Here is a 25,527-nt window from a genome sequence, read left to right on the forward strand (position 1 = left end):
CTTCAGAAGTATCTTCATGATGGTTCCTCGTCCATTGAAGACTAGAAGGGTTCAGGGGCGCAGGGGGCGGGCTAGTTGGCTCAGGGCAGGTGGCCGGTTAGCCATCTAAGGACAGGCGGCACTACCAGGTGCGATGTCCCTCTCCGTGTTGACGTTTCCGATCAAGATCAACCTCCGGCAGAGAAAGAACCTCTCAGAATGAGGGACTAAATGGACGTGCAATAAGGGCTGTAAAAAATATTGCTAGAAACAACCTTTGAGTATATAATTAAAATAACGTGATAAATGAAAGTTAAAATTTAATATTCCCAGTTAGTTGGGAGATTATTCTTGTTTAGTGTGTCCAAAAGTGAGTTATTTGTTTATGTTTGGTAATGCCCCATATTTGTTTAATTCCATTCATGACTATTTCCAATGTTTTAGTGATGTATCTAAGGTGGGCTAAAATCAAGGGACTGGACTTTGTTGAAGATAGGGAATCCCAGCTATTTAACCTCTGCGGGGTCGTTTATTAAGGTGATGGATACTGCTTGGTTCGTTGGTGCTCTCAGCTGTTGTAATGACCGTTGTTATGGTTGTTGGAGTCTCAGGGAGTTGGAGTATCAGAGAAACTCAGGAGGATTTTCAACAAACACCACATCCCTGTGTTTTTTAAACCCAGCAACAAGCTAAGACAGATACTTTTTCAAACAACGCACACTGAAGGTTTGATCCAGATCACAACCAAAACTGAATCACATGATCTAATCCAATTTCAGAATCCTTTTTTCTTTTAAACAATCCCCTTTTAATCCAGACAAACATTTTGGTTTGGATTTTAGGCAAGATCTGAATCTTTAAATGACTTTAATGTGAATTAATTGTGAGTTATCCCTGGAAAAATAAGTTGTGCTGATTGTAGCAGTATTTTTATGACATCAGTGTTTTCTGGTTGAGTTATGAGATGGAAAAAGAGGGGTGCGATTTTTGATGCAACTGGGTGTAAATGGTTCAGTTTCATTTTATGGGAAATTAATTCCCAAAGTGTCACTTACATCACTGAATTGGTGTGATGAGTTTTGAAGTTTTTTTAGTGCCACACATGTCCACACCTACTTCAGATTATTTCCCATAATTTGACATTTTATACTGGCACCATACATCCCCTTTTGGCAATCCTCTGTAAAAGAAAAAATACAGGTGTCTGCTTTAGTATCGGCTTTCAGAAAGCAAATATCAGTCGAAGTGGAGTGTGCAGATCATGGCTGGAGGCAGGGGAAGGAAAGTAACGTCAGCTCCAAATCTTTCACGACAGTGTTCTAAACTTTCCTTCCGCTGCCGAGTTTCAGCTCAGCTCGCAGCAGCTGATGTCATCGCCTCGTCTCACCCTCTTCAGCCTGCCTGTAAAATGCCAAAGAGTAGAAATGTGAAACTGTCACTTCTGCGCACCTTCCAAACACTTCAACTTTTAATGGTGAATAATCATGCATTCATTTTCTCCACATGCTTGGGCAGACGGTGACTGGACAGGTCGCAAGAGTCACAGAATTAATAACCATGAAAAATAGAGAATCACAAATCCACCTGGCTTTGGAATCAAACTGCTGTTAGTAGCATGGATATAATATACTGGTTGTTTGTTAAAACTGTAACATGTTAGCCAGAAACTCACAAAGGCTTTGGTGAAAACCATTTTTCTTGTGGTGTACCAATCGCAGGTTGCTACAAGTCCCTGTTTGCCCTCTCTGTCTGTCTCCTTGTGATGTTCACATGCATTCCTCTCTGACACCTGGAAGCTGAGGGCTCAGCACAGGAAGGTAAGAGCCTAAACAAACATGGAAGGTGTCCTAGTGGATCTGTGGTTTGGGGACCACACCCTACACACTTGTGGGTTCAGGTATCATGAACATGATATGATAATGTGGATGTTTGCCCTTCCCTACTGTAAGTCACATTTTTCTAAACTTTTAAACTATGCTTTTGAAGGCCTGTATCATTTTACAGTCCTGTTTATGGAGAAAAGGATCCCACACACCTGGCAGATGACTTTGTATGAAGCAATACACAAGGCCTTATATTTTATTCCAAATTTGAACTACTGTAAGAATCCACAGGGAACAAGACTAAAGCTGATGGTCAAAGCCAAGAATGCAAACAACAGACTTTTTGGGGAGAACGTTCTTGGTAGTTGTTCCCAGAATTAACTTGCAAGGTCAAGAGCACATACAACGCTATTGACAGATTGTGTGTTCTTGCTGGTATTGTGGCACTGCAGAGGCCGTCTGCAGCGCTCCGAAATAACAGCCAGGCTTGCTTGCTCTATAGCCTACCCTAAGCTCAGAAGGGAACAGCAGCAAAACGTAATGTAGCCACCTAAAAAAACAGTATCAGTCTAAGTGTATGTTGTAGTTAGAATATTTTCACCACTTTTGCTTGCCGTCAGACAGCCCTCTCTAACGTGGAACCGAAGCTGTTACATTGCTCTCTTTAAAGCCACCAGACTTCTTTGACTAAAACAGTAATTTTACCGCGCACAACACAGAAGTTGCAGTTCAACTGCAGCCTTGATCGGTTAGTTTGTGTTACTGTGTTACTCTGGCGTTTTAGGATCCTAACTACCATTTAAAACAGCAAAAGGTCACACAATTGAGGCAGTGGTAGTGAAGCTGTCATGCACAGCTGTGTCTAGAGACTTTTAAATGATCAAAATGAAAAGTTTCTGGAGTGGCGCTGCCAGCTGATCAGCATTTTAGGTAAATGTTAGAGCTGGCCACAGCCAAGCGGTTCAGGGACAGCTATTGGGGATGGTGCAGAGGATAAGATACTATAACTCTAGTGTGGGAGATGAGGGTTCAATTCCCACTGTGACAGCTCCACAAATTTGTCTTTGAGCAAGATTCTTACCACCTATTGGCTCCAGAGGAGTGTGACCACTGACATTAATAGGAATTCTAAGTCTCTACGGAGGAAATGTCAGTTAAATGACTGATTAATGTAAGATATTTTGACAGAATGGATGAGATTGTAAAGGAGGTCCAGATTTTCTGTTCTCTAAAGTGTATGTCTGAACTGAATTTGAACTTGCGCTAAGTTACAGCAACCCTATGTAGCAATTATATCTCCAAATAACAGTACAAAATCATTTTGATGGTACATTTGCTTGTAATGGGGAGAATGACGTCTGTCTCATCATGGCAGAGGCTGCAAAGAGACCGAAGAAGACTGTGTCAGAGGAAGTGAGAAAGAGAAAAAGAGAGATTGATTGAACAGGAGACCAGACAAGAGTAAATATAACACTGGCTTTTACATGTTGGCGCGAGCAAAAAGAGCTGAAAGGATGCAAGGACGCATGCTGAGCTGGCCTTCCCCAGGCGGGAACCTCTGGATCTGAAAATTTACTTCCGAGAAAAAGTCGCTAGTTTCATGTATTCTTCAATACAGTATGATGTTCTGTTAGTAAATTATGGTATGCTGTCGCTACCATGGTAGCCTGTCAATCAGGCTAGAGTGACTCGTATCCGCTGCACTGTGTAAATTTAACCACCACCGTTGAACAAGCTTATTAGGAGTTGGCTTTTCATTTTACCGGGAAGTATGTTTTATTTTAAGCCTGGTTTTTGCTAGCCAAAATTAGCATCCCGCCTAAAATCCCCGGTTAACACGAATTACAGCTGCAGCTAGCTATCCAAGCTTGCTAGCACCACCGTCTCGTCCAATTATGGTACTGGTTGCAAAAAAATCAACATGGAGGCGGCCTAATGGTCAAACTCGAAGATTCAAAACGGCAGTCCACAAACCAATGGCTGATGTCATAGTGACTACGTCCACTTTTATGGTATTACCAAAAATGCTGAACCATTCCTTTGAATTACCAAAACATATCATACAAGGTCACAAAGTGAAAGATTCCAAATATTCTAAGGCCCTAGTATTTGGGTCTGTAACATTGTTTCAAAGTGTTGCTGTCTATGTCTCCTTCCTCGTCACGCCCTCTTTTTGTTAGCTAACCTGTGGGTTTGGTTGGTTGAGAGCCTGGAGAGCAGCTTGTTTGTCTCTCAACACACACACACACACACACGTCTCTCCTCCCTTTTCTAACTGTGTGCCACATGAAAGAAGTGTAGACCCGTCTCTCTCTGTGTCAGCGCTGTGTTATTAGAATCCAGAGACTCCAGAGTGTCTGCTGCACTGTCACCTCCCACAACCTTCTTTACACGCATTGTGTGTGTGTGTGTGTATAATATATAGATGGGTGCAACCTGTAACTGTAGTCTGACTCACTCTGACAGACACACCAGGAAAGCAGTGTCAGCACACTTTCAACACCTTTGTGTTTGTGTTTGTGTGCGTGCGTGTGGTGCATTCACACAAAAATATGTACATACAGAAAATATTACGCTATTAGCTGATTCAAATACAGACATTTTATTTTTTACTTTTTAACTCTGAAAAGAAAATTCTCCTAAGGCACAAACTGTTGTGCCACATTTGATCTAGTTGACTATAAATAAAAGTCCTGAGTACAGTACTTGTGTTAATAGAATATATACAACTTCTTTTTCAAATGTTTTAGCACCAACTTGACATCAGTGTTGTTGTTTTTTGAAGAGGTCAGGGCCTTGTAGAGTTTGTGAGCAGGAATTAAAGGGCCACTCCAACAATTTTACCGATGAGGATCAGTTTACTCATCATGAAAAATACTGCTCAACCCATGAAAGCAGTTGTATAATGTCTCCTGTGGCTCTGGGGGAGTCCGAGAAACTTACCCTGATGATGTCATAGTTATGTCATCAGGGTTATCTGGGAAGGAGATTTCAATTTTATAACAATGTCTGTGTTAAAAAGTCAACATGGAATTTGAAAGATGGAGGCATTTATCAAGCAAGGAGTCTAATGAAAGACATTACTGAGTTGCATTATGGGAATTGTAGGATGAAGTGTTTCTGTTACATTTAAATTACTGGCAGATTTATACAGTTAAGAGAAAAAGCTGCACATGCAAAACACACTGTGAATCAATGACCATATCACCGAAACATTGGAATGTATGTCTGAAAGGAGCCTCCTGATCTAATTGATCAGAGAGACATTTCAGCTACCTAAACAGTACATATCACCAGGGTCAATTACAAAATGCTGCTCATACTGTACCTTTTTTACTGTTTGACGTACTTGAGGATGTAACCCATATGCTAAACCAAAAATGTGGCAGTGCTGAATAACATTTACATCACATTTTGTACCTGAGCCTCTCTCTGGTTTAGGTTTCTACTAACTCACAATCGAATTGATTTAGAAGAAATTTAGTGCTAATTTAAAGCCTTTGAGCTTCTCTCGCATGTAAAATCAACCTTTCATCCAAAGCGACTTACAATTGCTATACATGTCAGAGGTCGCACGCCTCTGGAGCGACTAGGGGTTAAGTGTCTTGCTCAGGGACACAATGGTTGATGGGTCACAGCAGGGAATTGAATCTGGGTCTCTCACACCAAAAGCATGCGTCTTATCCACTGAACCATCACCACCAACCCATCATTGCACTCCAATGACATTGTCGGACTCACAATGGACAAATAATCGATGCAGAAGTATCACCCATAATGCAACTCAACCACCGACAGTTTGGTCTGAGTATTGGTATGTAATGCTAGTTGCGGCCGGCTAATGTAGCTTTCAGCTGCTAGCATCTAGCAGAGATGAGGAGCTACAGAAGTAAGCTCCCTTCTTTCTGACTCCACACCCCCAGATTTATTTAAAATTTTCAATCTTGTAGTTTTCAGCCCTTTTCGACGTTGACACCCTTTGAGGCAGTTTATCAGATTTCACACTCCCTCTGAAGCCACAAAAGCCTTCATACAACGGGATGCTCTTGTCCATTGTTGTGTGTTGTGTTTTTTAATCCCAGCCTTACCTTTACACCGAGAGCACACGCTTGACCTTTTCACCTGAAAAACAGTGCTCAACAGTTCTAATAGAACCCTTTAGACAAAAAATATATGGATGCAAAAATTGTTAGGACAGTGTAAATGGGGTAGGTAAAATGCACTGGAGCTACACAAGTCAGTCATCCACTGAATGTCCCGTAGGGCCTGTGTTTCTCCATGATGTGCAAACATATTCCTAATGGAAAATAAGTTTAAATTCAGTTTGCAAACTGTCCTTTTAAAAAAACACCCTCTCATCGATCATTTCAGTGTCTCTCCACATTTTGTCTCCTGTGTTTGGTTGATATTGATATTTTATTTTAAAAGGTTATCAGCCTTTCAGTGTTGCTCACCTTTAACAAGGTGTCTGACCACAGCTACATCAAACAATCCTGCTTCCTCTAAATTTAAAGCCTTACATATCTCAAGGTTTCCCATGCTCGTGTGGTGGGCTTTCATTTGCTGAAAACCCTGGAAGAATTTCAGTAGTAGTCAGTTTTAGAGTCAAAATGCGGTGTCAGAGGCTCTTTCCACAAGCAAATTTCAAGGGAAAATGCTCAATTAATCCAAGTTTCTAGCATAAACATAGTCATATTTAAAATAGTAAATATACAAAATGTCATCCATTATCAGTGATTTCAAATAAACTTGTCAGTATCAGTCTTAAAAATCAACATCAATCACCCTAATCTCCATTATAACCTCTATGTTAGTTCATAAACTTCAGAGGTGAGGAGTACAGGGTAACTGAGACCACTCGTTTTCAGTCCACATTTACTGTAGTAACGCCTGTTTTACAACATGTGTTTCAGGTTTTACAGTCATGACTCGTGTCTGGTGATCACTGTCAGGTGTTTTTTGGTCACAACAGCACTCCGAATAATCCAAAAACTCCCCCTGGTGTTTAAGCGCAGGGCTCCAGTTCCTGGTTTAACATCAGTATACGGCTCCCATACTCTGTGTGGCTGGCGGTCCTGTTGATGGTGTGTGGTGCGTCGGGCCCGACTGTTGCAGACCTAAATTTGCACCCTGCTGCTGGTACCAGTTCTGGTGTGTGTAGTCTGCCATGCAGGCGGGTGAGGAATCACCTGGAGGCTGATAGGGACCCTGCCCCCTGCTGGTAGGATCCATCATTGCATTACTCTTGATGCCGCTGCTGCTGCTGTTTGTGTTGTTGGTGCTGGTGCTGCTGTTGTTGTTACTGTTGCCGTGGTTGTTTTCCCACACAGCTGGGGATGGAGGAGAGTTGCACGCCATGGAATCGCTGGCGTCTGGACTGTGTTCAAGAGGAATATCCCCGAGTGGAAACTCTCCGTTTTTGTAGAGCTTCTTGAACTTGGAGCGACGGTTCTGGAACCAGATTTTGACCTGGAAGGAAGAGCATGAAATGTTAAGGCAGTAGACAGAAATGAAAAACACTGAAAAACGTAAAGCAATAGTCACTGGATGTCCAACATTCACACTTTTAGCTCTGGTTTGGTCGTCACCAAAAAATATCAGGCCCTTCAGCAGCTAAATGTTACACCTATAACTTTTTGCCTGCAGAGGCTGGAAAAGAGGCAGATGAGAGCTGAGGTAAAAGTCACCCAGAACAGTAAAGCTGTGGGCCATAAAACCAAAGCAATGAGCTCAAAGACACTAAAACACTCTGTAAATGCGAGGGGCACTGCGGAGTTCCGCACTTTCGAGGTGACTGCTTTGAAAGTGGTATAGTCATTTGATCCATTGATAAATTATTATAGCAGCTTGAAAGCTGCACTGTCAATGTCAGTATCTTGTTTTCAGCATCTGTAGCTTCATTTTAACCTCTTTTGGCACACACTTTGAGTTTCTTCTATGTCAACTTCACTTGAAGCAACCTAGTTTCCAGCAGCAAGCAGTGTCAGGCTCTGGTAAACCCACTGTACACTAGCAGTGCAGCACAAAACAGCAGACATGAAAAGTGAAGAAATATCTGGTGAACATAGTGGAGTATTTTTCAGCTAACTAATTTTCTCAGAGGTTGGTGTAGACCAAAAACAGAGCTCAAAGAGAGTGAATTATCATACATACATTCATCAGGTGGCCAGAAACACAACTCCAAATTAGTGCTAATGTTGCTCCTTGACTGCTAGATATGTGATTATGCACTTTGTTTGCCGACACACTGGCCATAAGAATATTGTAAGGTCAAAGTTGTCTTTCTGCCATCAAGTAACAAAGCTTTAAAGACATTTTATGTTGGCTTGCTTTATTAACTTGATATCCACTAGCAGGTACTTTTTTGTCATAATAAATAAGACAAAAAGTATGTTATAACAAATATTTTGTGTACTACTGATAAACCAGGCAGCTGGTAAGTCCAATTTTACTTCCTTATAGTACCTAGACACTATCTAAGAACTACTGGCCAGAAGAGGTAAGAGCTCCTTGAAAAGAAAAATTATGATATATGAAAGCTGCCATAACAGTATTATTTATATAAACATCTTCAAATCCATGACTGCATCTAGCCAAATGTCATGACAATCAAGTTTGAAGTTGAGTAGGATCGATTTCATGCCTATGTTTTCTTAAAGCTTTCGAGTGTAATCCAAGCATAATAGTGAACAATGATTTACAGCAGCCATGATAAAACAACAAGCGCTGCAAGTTTAGTCTTTTATCACTCAAGTGAAGATAATTCATGTGGTTGTAAATCATTAGGGCAGGAAGAGTATGACTGCACAAACCAGACTGACACAACAGTAACAACTCACAGAGCTGCCTTCGATCAAATGACAAATGTATTTATATTATATTGTATTGTATTCTGTTCTACTGGATTTTTAATTGTTTTGTTAAATATCATCATAATAGCCTAGCATGGTCATGGTTTTGGGTTTGTGTGTTATGTCCTGTTTTATTTGTTTAATCCTACCTCCTTTCTTCATTCTCTGTGTTGTTATGTCATTGTTTCATTTATTCTTTGTTTCCTGTTTGGTATTTTTTTCTCCTCTTGTTTAAGACCCCCTGGTGTTTCTTTCCCATGTGAAATTGTTTGCGCCACCTTGATTCTTTCCACCGGTGTCTTTTAATCCCCTCACTCTTGCGTATTTAAGTCAGTGTTTTCCTCTTGTCATTTGTTGGTCCGTTTTTGTCAAGCGTCTCAGCCCCTCCTCTGCGTTCTCACTGTGTTTGGTTCGTAGCACTATTATACTATTATATAGTATAAATATTCTGTTATTAAATTAGATGGAACGATACTAGAGATTATATTTTAGTATAACCTGTAGTTATTAAAGTACTGTACAACCAGTCACAACCCTTTTTATTTTATCACAGTAGTTCATCTTTATCATAACTTTTACAGTTTTCTAGAAATTCTAAATCAAGTGTTACACTCTTTTCTCACATTTGCATTGGTGTGTATTGCACAGAATGTTCAAACTTACAGTGACTGACATCACAAACTCTCATCAGCTCTTAAACTTACTGGTACATTTGTCTGAGAGTTCTGCTTTTAGCTATCAACACATCAACTGACACTTTAACAAATTTTAATTTTTTAACTGTCAGCCGAAATACTTCAACTGAAATTTTAACTGCTTTCTTTCACACTTCAATGTTAGTTTAGCCACTCTCATTGCTTACTTACAATATGACAACTCATCTACCTATGGGGCATAAACTTGAAATTAAAATGTTTAATTCCTTCAGCAATTTAACTTTAACTGATTTAAACAGCATTCGGCTATTACACTTCAAAAGATATTTCAAACCCATTCAACATCTCGCATGCAATAAATGTACATTTTAAGACATTTTAACCTGCTTACAGTGTTTACACCTGCGGTTTTCAGTTGCAAGAAGTTAAACTTTCTTCTTAAATCACAGCCTTCTCTAATACACTGTAATATATTTTTATCACTGTACTGAACTGCACTGTTTGGTGTTCCCTGCAGACTCACCTGTGTCTGCGTGAGGCCCAGCTGTGCAGCCAGCTCGGCGCGCTCCGGCAGGGCCAAGTACTGTGCCGACTGGAATCTCCTCTGCAGGACTGCTAGCTGGTAACTGGAGTAGATGGTCCGGGGTTTCCGCACCTTCTTGGGCTTCCCATTGACCATCCTAACCTCCATGTCAGGTTCTTCTTTCACTGCGGGAGGAAACAGTATAAAGCCATGTAATGTTCCTGTAGCACTCCTGCAGTCTTTTTGATAATTTGTGGAGCCTTACAGTGGAAGCTTCATGTACTTTCCTATAAAACATAACCTGTACAAGTCTTTTTCTCCAAACAGTGAAATTAACTTTGTCTTCGTCCCTACATCGCAGAGAAGCTGCAGCACAAAAATAGCCACGGCCGCTACAACCCCGAAATTTCAAAGAAATTCCGCCAGCACTCTGAACTTATAATTTTGGTCTGAGTCTCTCCCGCAGCCGGAGAGGGAGAAAGAGATTTATAGGTGCTTTTCATGTAGCCTGGAGGCCAGCTTGTACACATCACTCCCCATTTGGGCTTTTATTTTCGTACCCAATTTTTTGTCTTCTTTTAGATATACAGCCAACTTTACTTACTCAAATATATTTGTTTACATTTGATCAACACGTATAATATTTATTACCTTAAGACGGGAAACAACACATTAAATTAAAAAGATTATTTAACCTTATGTTCATATATTTATGCATGTATTTGTGTGCACTATACTTGGTTTATGATTTATAATATTTACTCAACAGATGCAGTTATAATTCAGCTATATTTAAATCATAATTCATAAGAAAGATAAATGTTTTTATAAGTGTATTATATCATTTTTTCCCACCTTTATTTATTTTTTTATTTATTTTTATGATCACATTCACACAGTTACACATTCAGACCTGGAGCATTTGGGGTTAATGAGGAAGGGCCAAGCGCTGATTTATCCTGCTGCCAGGGACTGAACTGACGACCTTCCAGTCAAGAGCTGGCTTCGAACCTTTAGGTCACCTCTGCGCAAATTATTAATATAAATTAATAATAAATATATGTGTGTGTGTGTTTGTGTGAGTGTATGTGTGTGTGTGTGTTTAAAGTGCTAATTCCAGAGTTTTTAGGCCCAGTATATTTAAAATACTATGGTCTACTTTGGGACCAAAGGAAAAACTAATTAAAGAAATCCATACGCAGAATTTCAGTTTGGAGGTATGTTTTGAAACAGCATTTAGAGCTTGATGTTGGTCAATAAAATGTCCAGGAAGTATAACTACCAGAACAATTTATTTAATAAATAAAATAGGCAAATAATAAATAAAAGACTTTTTTTATTGTCAGGTAAAAAAAATTTCTGAGGGGAGTGGGAGTGCTTTGACTCACCTCAGTATTTCAAAAATACTGGCTACCTCCAGTTCTACTTGTCCCTTTAGTTTATTTGGATATTCCTTAACTCACATTATTTTACCAATCTTTTTGTTTTGACATTTATTTATTATTAGTTAGCAGTCAGGCCTTTATATCTGTCTATGAATGTTTTCCGTGTCACCTATTTGTGTATTTATTTATGTACGTATTTGTTTGGGTGTGGCCACAGACCCTGCATGATAAGAGCCATCCTTGTTGGATGATTCAAAGGCCGACTGACATGTTGTGGCACCTGATGTGCGTGGCTGTGGGCCAAAGTCCCCTGCAGCCATTTCCAGGAGTCAACTCCCAACTGGAATGTCAAAAACAGTACACCAGTCTATCAAGTTTGTTTTCCCTCTGTCGTTTGCACAGACACATCTTCCAAGCTCAGCACAGAGCCAAAAGAAAAAGCTTCTGTACACAGTCTGACTGTAGAGCAACTTCAAGTTAAAGAGCCACAAATAGGTTTGTAGTTCTAAATTGTCTATTATGCTCCCATTATTGTAGGATTTGCGTATTGAAGTTATTGTGATCTTATGGCATCACTCTAATATCCTTCTCATCACTTCAAGTTTTTATCCAGTATGTTTACCTTGTTATGCATGTAAAATACATTTATATTGTATGATTTATTTATGTTAGCATAGACTGTTTAGTTTAGTTGTGAATTAGTTGAAAAGTCACTGGCTAGAACAAGGACTTGGCTTCCATCCAAAGGCCTTTAGGCACATCTCCATTTTCCTATCAGAATAAAATCTGAAAGTTATCAGGCAAGCTTCTATTTACAGTGAAAAACAGTGAAAGCAAAGAAACAGAAAACAATAACTAAGTGAATTTACCTTTATCGCCACTAACACCCCACCCCCACACCTCTCTCTCTTTGAAGTTATTAAAATGAAACTGCAATCTTTGACATCCCTGGCATGTAAAAACAGATGCTGCTGCTCCACTTACAACAAATAACAAACTGTTTATACAGTATGTGAGTTCTTCTTTCAGCCGACAGTAATAATATCAACTTCCAATCTATTAGCTGTAAGAACTACGGCTAGCATTATTTACGGTCTGTGGAGCCATAAGGTCCCTTTAAAAAGGAAAAAGCTTTACAGTTTGAAGTCATTTCAAGTTTCAAGTCATTCCTGAGCACAAATATCTACATTTCAAAACATAACTAACTTTCTTGGCTGCTTTATATATGATATAGTTTATTAAATAATTCAACGTAGATAGAGGTTTGAATATCTAAAAACGAGTCGTTAATATAATATATGTCATATTTCAGAAAGACACTGTGACACGGTAGATGAGGTCTCTCCTACGTGTGTGCTTGAACACACTTAGTCTAAATACTATTAGGTGCACAGCAATTCTTACTACTTACTAATCATCTTCTAATGAAGGAGATTAAGAGAGCAACAAATGTGTACACAACGTGTACAGTGTAAAGAAAGTTAAGGACGCAGTGGAAAATAAAAATAACTTTTCATTTCCCCCGTGCGTAAAACTCCTGCGCAATTACTGGGTTTATATGGCTAGACATGAGCACTTGCCATACATCAGCCTCGGGTGGTCAGTGTGGCTTTTCTCGTTCTTGGACAATGATGGAGAGGGTGTTTTACTGCATTGCGTCTGTGTATGTTTGGACATGTTAACATTTATTTCCTCATGAAATGTGTCCAGAATTAACGTCAAGTACTCAACAAATACTTGACATTAATTTAGTTGACTGAAGTGTCACCGGGGTCGTCAGTTCTACCAGTTGGGTTTAACTTACCGCCGTCCTGCAGCGCTGACTGTACCTCCCTGCTGAACGCACCGTGCTCTCTGTATGCTGCGTGGGGGTACGGGTATTCTGCCTTGCCAACAGTATAGGCACCGCCAGGAGCCATCCCGTTGAAGTTATAGTGGTGGTACGCGTACGGGTTCATGTGTTGAGCAGAGTACGGCTGCTGCGCCGGGTAGAAATCCTGCGAGCCGTGGAGCGCACTCTGCCCGCTGTAGAAGCCCATGTCTGTGGAGGAGGACTCCGGCAGGGTCGGGGAATCCTTGGCGGCCGAGATGGAGCTCCCAGCCACGGGGAGGCAAGGCTTCTTCTCCTCGAAGGCAGGTGAGGGTTGCCCGTTCATTCTCAAGCGTTTTAGTGATTTGCTCTGCACTCTAAACCCAGAAGTGTTCAGGAATCCTCGCTGTCTGGAGCTGGCGTTCCCAAACTCCCTTGACGCAGCAGCAGGGCTGTCCACCGTGGCGGCGCCCAACCCAACGAGAGCTCGTAATTACAGGGCGCGCCGAGAGGAGCCAAGCCGGGCAGGACAGAGGGGAGTGAATGTCTCCTTCTCATTGGCTCGCCTGCTCGCTCTCTGCCTCTGCCCTGAGGCCAAGACAGCGCTGACTGTCGCCTGTCTGGCTCCCTTCTTCTCCCCACAGAAACCTCCAGCAGCCTATAAGCCTCTCCCCTGGCCTGCACCAGAGCGCGTAAACAGTTGGCAAGCCCGTAAAGTCCTCTAACTAACATTTACCTCGACCTATCTTGAAGACAACATGCGAGATTCTCTCGGCAGAGCAGATAAAGATTTACCAACCAAACCATGCACAGCGGTGTTGTGATAAGGACTGTTTACGCTTTAGCTTGACGGTGCTGCCTCCCATTCAAATGCAGATACAGAGCCAAGCGCTGCTGTCGACCCACGCTGGGGGTTATTTACACTCACTCAAAAGCTTGTTTTTACAAAAGGCTTTTCCTTATTAGTGTTGACTTGGACCCCAGGCAACTCCCATGCCCCAGGAAAGAGAAAAAGCCACCACAGTAAGCCTACAAGAAACTTCAAGTGTAGCCTACATAACACTTTCAAGGTATTGCCTACTGTAGGCACATGGCTGTAAAACTACTAGGAGTACTACAATTGAGTACCTCACAGTAAATCGACTAAATCTATGTCAAACTGAGCTAAGGGTTCAAAACTTAGTTCAGCGTTAAGTTTAGTTCAGCCTAAAATTTGACTGCAGATAGTCAAAATATGTTAATTTCCAAGTGGAAGAGAGAAGCGTTCTTCTTAGAAACTACAAATAGAAATAACTGCAATAACCATATATATATATATATATTTATTCATACCAGCTAAATGCTCAAGTGTAGGGAGAAGTTCAATGTCCCTTAAGTATAGCGACATAATCTCGCCACCAGATGTCACTAATGAGACTCTGAAGACTTCAGAATATACAGCAACAAACTTGAGATTCGTTCACTACCCAGTTTTCTTTCACTCTCAGTCACAATGCGTACTGTTCAGGTGTCACAGTCTCAATATGCAGACTTTATAAATAAAAACAAAATAATCCAATCGTTATTGAAGTTGTGTTTTGTTTTGTGTTTTTTTTTTAAATGACTTGAGCTACTCTACTCTCTCCACATACCCCCTGGCAACTGCAGAAGTATCCCAGGTTGGAAATCACTGATCTTAAGCATGCAACTCTATACAAGGGAAATGAAACACATTTGAAGCATATTGCTTCACTGAAAAAATGTAACCTCCTGTGAGACTCACTAAAGGACAAGCTTAATGAACCAAAAGTAAACGCCTGGAACTCATTTCCATGATTCTAAAATCACACAACTTGCAGGTTTAAATTTTTTTTATTAGCATTTGTCTTTCTCTATGTCATATGGTAAACCCTCAAGAGTCCTTGCAAAATTAAGTTCCCGGAAATGTACAGCTTGATTTTCTTCATCCAAACCCGCCCTTTTCTGCCCAACAAACCATCACATCTCAGAACGCAGAGTTCTCTCTCCAGTCACGTGTCGAGCGTCAAAAGCACTTTGTGTGACTGACCGAGCTCTCGGTGGCGAGGTTTGTTCTGTTCTTACGCATTATAAAAAAAGGGGACAGTGGGATTACATCAGGCCTTGGATGATGAACAGAGGCGCTTGGCAATGTTATATACAAACATGGAAGTAGGAGTGCTGAGTAGGTAGAAGGAAGGGGGCGTATAGGTGACTCCAGTGTGGTGATGAATGTCCTCCTCTCCATGTGGCATGGTCCCCAGTGGACAGAAGAGCAAATTCCCTGTATGGTCCACGAATCCCAGAATGCCTTGTGAACGAGTGAGACCACTCGGGGTGAAACAGGTGAGGCGGCAATGGTCATAGGAAGGGTGTGAGAAGACAGGAGGGGTTGTTCTGACTGCCTCATTCTTCAGGTGACCTAGTTAACTGTGGGGCAGCACTTTTCAAAACCGCAGAACATTGGAGAAATGCAAACATTCAGTTTCAGGGCTGGTTGGCACACTGAACAGGACAGGTAGAATCCAGTGTGAGACAGACCGACCAACCAACCCACATTTACACGCTGGGACCGATTTCTTTTCTATATAATACATGTATGAATAAGTACTGTATATGTATTCTTTATTGTTATTTTACAAGATTCCCTGATGGCCAGCGCAGAGAGAAACGGGACATAAAAGGGGGAAAGGAGGCTTGTCCAATTATACGTACAGTAGAAACCAGTGGTGGGAGAAGAAAAGAGGGGGCACAGTGCCTGAATTTGTCCATATGGAGTAGCACGTTGCGTCAGATCAACCCCAGTCAGATAGGAAGGAAGAGACAGAAGGGAGGGAGAGCAGAGGGAGGACCAGGAGGAGCGGCGTGTAAACCGCGTCAGTTAGTTGTTCGGTTGGGTCGTCTTCAGGTGGTCGGCTGGTTTGTTTTGCTTGCTGGGTTGTTTAGTGTTTGTAATCTCCTCGTCCTCCTCCCCTCGTCCCTTCCCGGTTGAAGTGAACGATCAGCGCAGCTCTGACTGGCCCGCATCACTCCGGACAGGAGGACCGATAGTTTCGCTCTCTCTGAGGGGGGGGGGGGGGGGGGGGGGGGGGGGGGGGGGCAGGTTGAAGACAGGCAACACTGAGATTTTACAGAAACATACGGTTCTGGTAAATGAGCTTGATATTCATTTTAACAAACTGTAACATGTTTTAGAGGGTTAGGCTGGTGGTATATTTCCCATATTGTCAGCTGTGCCTACGTGAAGGCATGTTAAAATAATGGTTTAACATGTTGAGAAATCCACTTATTGTCTTGCCATGATTTAGATGAGAAGATTGATACTACTCTCTGTAAAGTCAACATGACACTGCATCCAGTTACTGTAAGAGGTGCTGGGAGGTGGATTTTCTGCTTTCCCCTTTTCAGTTTTTTTTGATGAGCTAAGCTAACCAGCCCCTAGCTGTTGCCAGATATGACTGATTAGTGCACATTTGGTGAGTACTTACAGCACCAGTATGTGGCAACTAACGACTACTTTCATTATCAAACAGTGGCACTCGAGGACTGACCTTATGTTAGCTTCTTGGCTTTGTTGTAGAGCGAGTCGACCACTTTGCTCATGTTCTGAATGGTCTCCAGGGCCGCCTCGTATGTCTTGTCCACTACCGGCTCTTCAAAGACAATCAGCACACCTTCCCCTTGGTCCAAAATACCTGTCAGGTAGGAATAGGGTGAGATGATAAATGGAGGAAAACAAAGAGAAGAACTGTAAAAAGCTATTGGAGGGCTGAAACACAAAACATTCATCTCTCTCTCTCTCTTTCTATGGAGCACACTGAAAGAGCAGCAGACACGTACCGTGAAACTTCTTGTCCAGGATCATCTGTGATAATTTCCTCTCCACGTCTCCCTGCAAGGCAGACACAATCTGTCTGTAGGTATTTCATTGTAAGAAACGAAGGAATTACTTAAAATGGGCAACTCGTACAATAAAAGTGAAAGTCTAAACAGAAACATTGATGAAGACGAGTGAGATCTTACCTTAGAGAGTTTGATGAGGGAGGAAATGTGTGCTATCTGTTAGAGAAAACAAGGACAAGCACGATGATTAAAACCATCAGACAGTAAGTATAGTTAGTAAGTATACTAAGTATTCTTAGCGTGCTTACTCATATTTACTGAGTAAGCTAGTCTTCATGAACTTTGCTGAGTTATACCTTAATGTAACTGAATCTGGCTGATAGAATTCTGCTAAACAATTACAATTAAAAGATTACCTGGACCCTGGAGAAAGGTTCGATGACCCTGATGAGGTTCTGCTCCAGCAGGTTGTCATACAGAGTGGTGAGATGGGTGCTGATGATGGGGTCATCCCTCAGCTCTGCTTTGTACTCTGTTAGTGCCTGGGTGGGGGGGTGGGAACAGGACATTTTAATCCCAAATGAGGGGAAAGGCTAAACCATCATCCAAACTTTAAACAGAAAGACAGGGTTCCAGTCACAGCAGGTTCATTTATAATGTTGATTTGTCCACAGCCACAACAAGGTCAACATACAGCACCGAACTCCAGACACAAACCTTTTCAAAGTCTGCCAGAGACCGGTTCTTGCTGGCTTGTGCCACACATTTCAGTGAGTCTGTCTACAGAAAAAGAAAACAAAAGGCAATGGTACGTGACAACGGATAATGCAAGAGACACTGCAGAATGCACTACTGTATACACAAAATAAATGTTAATAAATAAATCCAATTTAACTGACTGTTTGCTAAGACCCCCCCCTCAGTTACTGCTGCTACACCTGTGCCGAGTTCAATCTCAAAACGTTTTGAAATGTTTTGGGATTGAACGACATGTCTGCTTGAAGCGTCGCGCAACAAGCATCAAGGTCTGCCTGGGCGATACGGCCAAAAATGTTATCACAATAAAAATGTCATATCATTCGGTTTCGATAATTATCACAATATATGTCAAATCATTATTTCTTTCAAGTTTACAGGCTGATGTTTGCTCCTGAGTAAAAAACTGAAGAAACCAGATTAACCAGATAACTGTGGTTTTAAACGTTTCTTTATGGTCAGAACGTGAAAAACACGTGATGCCAAACAGTGGACCACTCAACAAACGTTCAAAACAATTATGATGAGTAAATCTTGTTTCAGTCCCTTTTCCTCAACAATAAATATCTTATTCTATAGAAAAGCTGAGTGCCAATTCATTCATGATTCAAATTAATTAAATCAAACATTTAAGGGTACCATATGTTGAACATTTGTTATATTGTTATTGAGGAAAATTATATTGCGATAATTATCATTATTGTTTAATTGGCCAGCCCTACTTCGAGGTATGTTTTGTCCTGTTTGGTGGGCGTGTCACAGGTGTTACCCAATCAGCTGCGACAAGTTTGTAAACACAACGGTGTTAAAAGGCAGGGAAATTGCGTACACAACAGGGTGTTTGAGGCAGCACCGTTTCTGTTGAAAAACAAACCTCAACCCTGCTTTCTGTTCTCTCACTGAATTACATTATACATTATTCAGTTGACAATCCTCTTTCAAAACAGTCTCAGAGACAAAAGCAGCTTCTTATTTCTAGCCAGTGACCGCTGATTTTGCAGTCAGGGATTACTGTAGTCTAAACTTAGACCTAGACGCACAGTTAGTGAAAACTTCACAGTGGATGTCCTAATCATGAAGAGAGCATTTTTAACCTTAAACTGTGACCTCACAAACGAATGCAGTTTGTTAATGATGTGCACCCCTGCCTTGGAAATATCGATTGGTTAGGTGCCCAGCTAACTAGCTTCAGTTAGATAGCCATGCTAATATATACTAACACAGGTGGATTTTCAATCCTGTCCCATTGTGTCTGAAACTGGCTGAAAAAATGTCAGCCTCTACTCTAGAGAAGGCTTTTGTGAAGTTACAGTGGCTAAACTACGATTGGACAGTCAACATTCAGGGAAAGAGGTGTAGCAAGCAGTCAGTAAAGTTTAAACTAGAAAGAAAATCCTTAGGAATCAAGAGTGATACCTGTCTGCCAGCATACCGCAGAGCTAGCTTGCCACTGATGAGGGCCTGGACATCCTCTGGACTGAAACAGAAACAGTAATCAGACAGCAGGAAAAAAGCTAATTCTGGGTTCTCTCCAAGTGAAAAATTATTTTCACTGCATTCTGGCAACTCATGTAAACATGTTAAATATTTTCAACATAGTCCCACATCGTACGTTAAATGTTAAAACCCAGTATTTTATGAATGATGGCCGCAGAAACAAAATCAGAAATATCAGGGTACCCCCAGGATCCTCCAAGAATATAATGCAGCAATCAGCAGCTTGTTTTTAGCTTAAGTTACTAAAAATGTACTTTTTTGGACAATGCACATTTGTTTCTTCTATATTTAAATAGCATTGCATGTTAATTATGCCAATGTAAATGCCGACTGCACCAGTGATCATTCATCCTGTCCTGTTTTTGCATCTCAAGGCTGCTTGAAATATAGTTTTATATAGTATTGGCTTGAAAGCAGCGGGATACAGAGTTGGGCTCCGGAATGTTTTTTCCTCGTCCCAGTAATTGGCACATCTGGGTGATGTAAGTTTAAGGTGCGTTAGCATGATGGATGTTTCACATCAACGCCGACACACAGACACCGTTCTCGTCTTATACACAACTGTCTCTCCGTGGCTGTTGCAGGTCTTCCAGCTCCGCTGTTCCATTACTGCTCGCTAGTGTGAGTGACTCGCACACCTATCCGCTTGTTGTGTTAACCTCAGCACCACTGCCCTCTATGCGTCAAGTTGTCCATATCTCTGGCCTTCTGAACTTCAGACACTTGCCCAATCTGAGTCGACCAACTAACGTTAGCTTGTTAGTAGCACTTCAGAGACGTTTTGTTTTCTTGACAAAAAGAAAATTTAAGACCTTTGTAAATTAAATTTAATACTTTTAAGACCCCGCGGGTACCCTGAAAAATATAAGCTGTACTTATCATTAGAAAATATAAGTGCAGGCCTGTGTAAAGTGACATAGTCCTGAGTATAGTTTCGCAGACGATCATGTGTATATCACTTACGCGTTGAGCGTGATTTTGCAGAGCAGCATGTATTTGAGGGCTGTGATGGCTCGGGGGCTATCAATGGAGTCGTAGCCCTCAAAGGCCTCGTAGAAGTAGGAGTAAGCTGTCTTCCAGTCTTTCTCCTCTGCTGCGTGAATGATCCCTGGACACACAATCAAAAACACACACACAAGTAAGTTTAACTGCAACAGAGAAGAGCAATTTCCATTTTCTTCACCTACCCTGAAATGATAAAATCTGGTGTATCTGTTCAGTAAAGCTGGGCATACACTGTACGATTTCAGAATTCGTCTGCAATGTAAAGCCAAAGCTCACGATTTATGAGCTCACACTGTATGGTCTGATCGTCAACCGGACTCCAACCATTCTGGCTATTGATAATTGTCAATAAAGATTTGTTTGAAAGCTCTGAGGTAGGTAGAAGTCTGTTTGCTAACAATGATGCTAACAAGGCTGAAACGTGCTGCTTTGATCACCTGTGTCATCCTATGTGCTGAAACATCTGAGACAAAAACAAAACAGAGGTGCAGGCGAGTCTGGACTTGCACGTGGCTCGGGAGATGTGGACAGTATGGCTTGTCCATTTTGCAGCTAATTGGGGGTAAGTTAGCTACATTTAACTGTGCATATATTGTTAACTTGATGACTAGTGTTGTGTCGCCTTGTGAGAAAAAAAGGCATTGATTGTGGGGAATCGACTCGTGGATCTGCTTTAACTCTCCAACAGCCAACCCCAATTTCTGACATGTTGGGGAATTCATCTAACTGTGTGACGGCTGTTCTGCAGCAGTTGATTGGTCCTCGCTCCCCCTGTACACAGCACAGAAAATTACAGCCGACGAAGCTGAAACGGTCCATCTCTAAAATGAGTCGTGTGGCTCAACATTCGGGTCACAGCTGGGTTCAAATCGTACAGTGTACAGCTTAAGTGGTACATACAGCTGGGCAACAGTGATTTGTGTTTGTCCTGCTTCGTACCTGACTGCATGTCTAAAGCTGCTTGTAGTTTGGGTGGGCAGTAGATGGCGTTGGCGGTTGTCCTGGCAGATGTAAGGGCGGCGCGGGCTTTAGGCAGATTACTGAGTGCATGGTATGTCTTACTCTCCAGCAGCTGAACCTCCACCAGTAGGGCCTTGTCGTCCATCTTCTTCAGCTCCTGCAGCAACTGGGAGCCTGAGGAAGGAAGGAAGTTTAGAGTCAACGCAATGCTTTCAGACTAACATTCTCCACGCCACCATTTATGTTTTACACACTGTAATTGTCAAGCTAATTAAAACAACCACCACCACTCTGGGAGATTCAACACTTACCAAGATGTAGTGCCTCCTGGTAGCACTTTGTGTCGAAATACAGTGAGATGAGACGAGCCTGAGGAGAGAGGAGAACAACCACCATCTCAGGGCCCAGGTCTACAACATTGTTTGTTTATGAGTTTGTCCACACACACACACACACACACACACACACACAGATAAGAATGTTTACATTTCAGGGAATTTCCTTCCATCCTTCCATCAATTATTGGACACGTTAACAATAAATAGTAATGGCCCAACACAATGTGCACATTTTCCGTAATGACAGTGTTTTGAAATGTCTGTTGTGGCCTGAAAGCACCACACAATCTATGTAAATTAGGTGTGATCAGCAGATTCAATTAATGCTTTAAATTGCAGTGCTCTGACTCCCTTCTGTAGCTATTTAATGAATACCGGACAAGTTCAAAATATTTAATTTAGCAAATGATGCTGCGTGACTTACAAGTTTTATTTAAGGACATACATTTAATGAAATCAAACATGTTGGGCAGAGCTGGCCCTTAAAACATAGTCTAGCCCTTTTATTTCTTATATCTGGTGATGATGGGGTAAGCTGAGCCCTGTTTGTTCACTGTAGTCCAGTCCAGCTGCTGAAAAACCCTGCTCAGGTGCAACAGTATCGTTTCACTTTGACCAGTAGATTGGATTAACACATTAAAAAGGTGGGAATGTCAGTTGGAAACTTTGTGGCTTTCATTTTGATGCACTGCTCGTCTCTAGAGTTAACTCTGATCTCCACTGCCAGTTTGGCATTAGCCTCTGGGTAGCTAAGCTAAACTGAAATACAGTGAAATAAAGAAGATACTTCCAGTTAGTCAGCTAGTGTTGCAAAGATCTTTTTTCACATAGTTAGCTAAAAAAGACAGACACCACAAAGAGCAATCCTAATCCTGATGCGGCCTCTCTTTTTGGGTTGCTGGACAAGTGGCAACAATAAACCACATCACAGTTTGTACATCGCAAAACTTGCACTTATCTCGCGCCACTTGAGTATGAATGGTCTGTTCGAGCAAACAAACCTAAAAAAGAAGAACAAGCCCTGCGACGCCAGGTCTCACCTCTAGCGCCTGTCGGAGGAATGTTCTCTTCTCAGCCTTGGCCCACTCTATGCACTCCAGGCAGAGGTCTACCTCCTGACCCGTGGCAGCTTCCATGTCCAGGAACAGGTCCAGTAGGGAGCGGACCAGCCGGGCTGCCTTGGCCTTGGAGATGGAGTTAAGGAAGGGGCGTACATACTTCAGCAGACCCCCAAGCTCTGAGAAGAGGTCAGGAGGAAAACGCAGACAAAGAAAACAGCTGAATATAAGCTTATGATCAATCTGCCACAATGGCTGGTGAATGTGCAAATGTTATCTGAGTAAATCAGATTATTACAGAGTAGCAAAACTTCAAAAGAACACATTTTCATAATGTTTCCCAACAGATACAAGAATTGTCAAAATTTCAGAGGGAACAGAGAACTATTTAGGGAAATGTTACGACCTAGGGCAGCTACTAACGATCAACATTGTCGATTAATATGTCAATTATTATCTTGGTTAACCAGTTAGCTGTTTGGTCTATAAAATGTCAGAAAATGGTGAAAAATCAGTGGTTCCCAAAGCCCCAGAGGACATCCTCAGAAGTTGTGTTTTGTCCAAAAATCAAAATCAATTTGAAATTAGGTGTTGATTTATAGCTGGCAACTAATCGAGGACTCTGGGGAGCTCCATTTGTAAATAGGGAATGATATTGGACCCAGCCTAGGCCTGTGAAGAGAAAGTTCATTTGACGAGGGTTATACTTCTTCCTTTTCTACTGTTCTGATGACTCACAGCACTTTCACTGGCCCAGATGTGAGGCAGGAACAAACTTCTCTTCCCAAGGCCACTCTAGCCATTGAAAACATTCTTGTCTTTACTTATTTTAACTCCTTGTCTTCATCCTGGTATTTCAGTTTTAGTAACATTACTAAAAATTAACTTACATATTAATATTTAAATGCTTTACAGCATTTTGCTACAAATACAGCAATCCAAAGATGTGCTACAATATTCTTTAATGTGTGAATCTGTTTTCATGTAAAAGACAACTTCTGCTGACACACACACACAAAAACAGCCTGACTTAAGGAAAAATCTGATGCTATAAACAGGTATTAGGTCAATGGTGAGTTGCAGTCTGCACAAAGTAGTTCAATGACATCAGAACTCACTCATGATAAGGCTTAGTAAGGAGGGACATGCCTTCTTTGTCCACAATATTTCTTGTTTTTTATAAGGGCACCCCATGGAAATACCGACAATTCTGTGAGTCTTTATCAGCAAAATCAAATCCCAACATATATAGTGTGAGAACAATCCAATTACACCAAAATAAGCCTCAAAATCCTCAATCTATTCAGTGTGACATGAAGCTTTGTGTGCACTCAAATCAGTTTTAGGGTCATGTTACCTGCAGCCTGTCCTGTCTTGGCCAGCAGCCCACCCAGCTCCAGGATGCTCTGCTCTTTAACACGCACCGCCTCCTCATCACTCTCCTGGACGTCCCGCTTCACTACAACACACACAAACATATAATGATGATGTAATCTGATCCGCACTGACATGAATCACCGCCATATACAAACAGTGAGACTGCTGATGTTACACTCTTTCCTTCTGCCTCTAGAGACTGCCATTATGTCACATCATGGAGAGGTTTGGTTGGATGGCAAGCAGCCAAGTGGCTAACGAAGCTGGAATACCTGACCTGTCAAATTAAACAATAAACGACGACAGCTACATAGCTAGCTTTAATAATCGTCAAACATTACATATAACATGGTATGTGTGTATATGTATATACACACACACACACACACACACACACACACAATCACCAACCAGAGATGGTGACAACGTAGGCGATGTTTAGAGAGTCAACTCGGTTTCACATTAATTTCCTTGTCGGCCTGACATCTGCCAAGACGAGTCACAGCTACGAACAACGCTGGCTGCATACTAACGTTAACTAGCCAGCTGTCACCCGATTTCACATCAAATGAATGAGCCGGGGCAACTAACGTTAGCCTATCTGATAAGCTAGCCGGTATACCGCTAGCCGGCTAGCCCACTGCTGCTGACTCACTGTGCAAGCTAGGAGAAAAAAGAGACGGCCAGCACTGGGCTAGCTAACTTAGCTTAGCTGCTAACTGGCTAACAGCAACGCTGGCTAACTGAATTGCTACACGTTTGATGGAGGGGGTGAATTAGCTTCAGTGTCTTGAGTCTGTTTTTTTTTTTCCTTCTACTGCCATACTGTGTCGATTATATTTACCTATTGAATGTAAGATATCGATAGAGGCATTCCGGTCTGTTCCAAGAAGAGACTGTGCTCTCTGAAACTCAGCCACTGCCGCGGCTGCCATCTTTCCTCTGCCTGCCTCCGCTCCGCTCTGCCTGCTTGTTTTCCGGTCAGGTCGTTCACACGGTCGGGAAAATGCTGCCCCCTACCGGTGATGCATATAAGTGCAGGAAATCTGTCGGGTTTATTAATCATCATCTGTCGTTTAGAGCGTATGGTCATTTAGGGGGATAAGGTTTTATTTGACGCGAGGAATAGCGTTTTATTGATATCAGTCTGAAATTTGCTGGTGTCTCAAAATTCCCTTACAACTTCTACATCTTATACTATGCTTTATAATTAGGTTTTTACAAGGCAAGAAATGAATGTAAAGTATCAAATTTAGCGAAAGATGCCACGCCGATTTGCTAGTGACACAATTTGATTTGACAGACAAACTGCACTATCAACAAGCTATTTTGCACCTGCAGAAAAATGTGTCTCTTATTATTTGTGTGAATTCACTCTGTCAAACCAGAGCAGGCCAAGAGGTAATTTGGATTACATTTAAAAATAGGAAAACGGATATGTTGTAACACACAAAAATCTATTTGAAAATATAACTAAATAGGTTTTGTTTAAATAATTTTGTCTGCAATGTGCACTGCTATAGCACCTTTGTATTTTGGTGATAATTAGCAATACAGTTAGGCCTACATCTACACTCATTAGGTACACCTGTTCAATTGCTTGTTAACACAAATAGCTAATCAGCCAATCACATAGCAGCAAATCAATGTATTTAGGCATGTGGACGTG

General features: G+C 41.6%; 2 protein-coding genes across 3 annotated transcripts; both read right to left on the reverse strand.

Moving 5' to 3' along the window:
• Nucleotides 1–6,663: 6,663 nt before the first annotated feature.
• On the reverse strand, nt 6,664–14,072 carry LOC123984572 (homeobox protein Dlx3b-like). The gene is made up of 3 exons (XM_046071531.1): nt 13,022–14,072; nt 9,833–10,017; nt 6,664–7,271 (listed from the first exon to the last, which is right to left on the reverse strand). Exons 1-3 carry the CDS (start codon nt 13,371–13,373, stop codon nt 6,840–6,842), a joined length of 969 nt encoding a protein of 322 aa, XP_045927487.1. The 5' UTR covers nt 13,374–14,072; the 3' UTR covers nt 6,664–6,839.
• A 790-nt stretch (nt 14,073–14,862) lies between these two features.
• Nucleotides 14,863–25,261, reverse strand: LOC123984449 (26S proteasome non-ATPase regulatory subunit 11A). Of its 2 annotated transcripts, none has more exons than XR_006828447.1 (13): nt 24,703–25,261; nt 23,839–23,940; nt 22,464–22,660; nt 21,397–21,454; nt 21,065–21,259; nt 20,084–20,228; nt 19,040–19,100; nt 17,585–17,647; nt 17,284–17,409; nt 17,048–17,083; nt 16,865–16,938; nt 16,576–16,719; nt 14,863–16,086 (listed from the first exon to the last, which is right to left on the reverse strand). XR_006828447.1 is itself a non-coding variant. In XM_046071365.1 (13 exons), the coding sequence occupies exons 1-12, from the start codon at nt 24,791–24,793 to the stop codon at nt 16,577–16,579; spliced, it is 1,269 nt and encodes a 422-aa protein (XP_045927321.1). In that variant the 5' UTR covers nt 24,794–25,223; the 3' UTR covers nt 14,863–16,086; nt 16,576. The 2 variants fall into 2 exon arrangements, 1 of the variants encoding a protein (XP_045927321.1); XM_046071365.1 differs by having other exon boundaries at nt 16,865–16,916; nt 24,703–25,223.
• Nucleotides 25,262–25,527: the final 266 nt, after the last annotated feature.

Source organism: Micropterus dolomieu, linkage group LG02 (genome assembly GCF_021292245.1).
Source record: "Micropterus dolomieu isolate WLL.071019.BEF.003 ecotype Adirondacks linkage group LG02, ASM2129224v1, whole genome shotgun sequence".
Lineage (NCBI taxonomy): Eukaryota > Metazoa > Chordata > Actinopteri > Centrarchiformes > Centrarchidae > Micropterus > Micropterus dolomieu.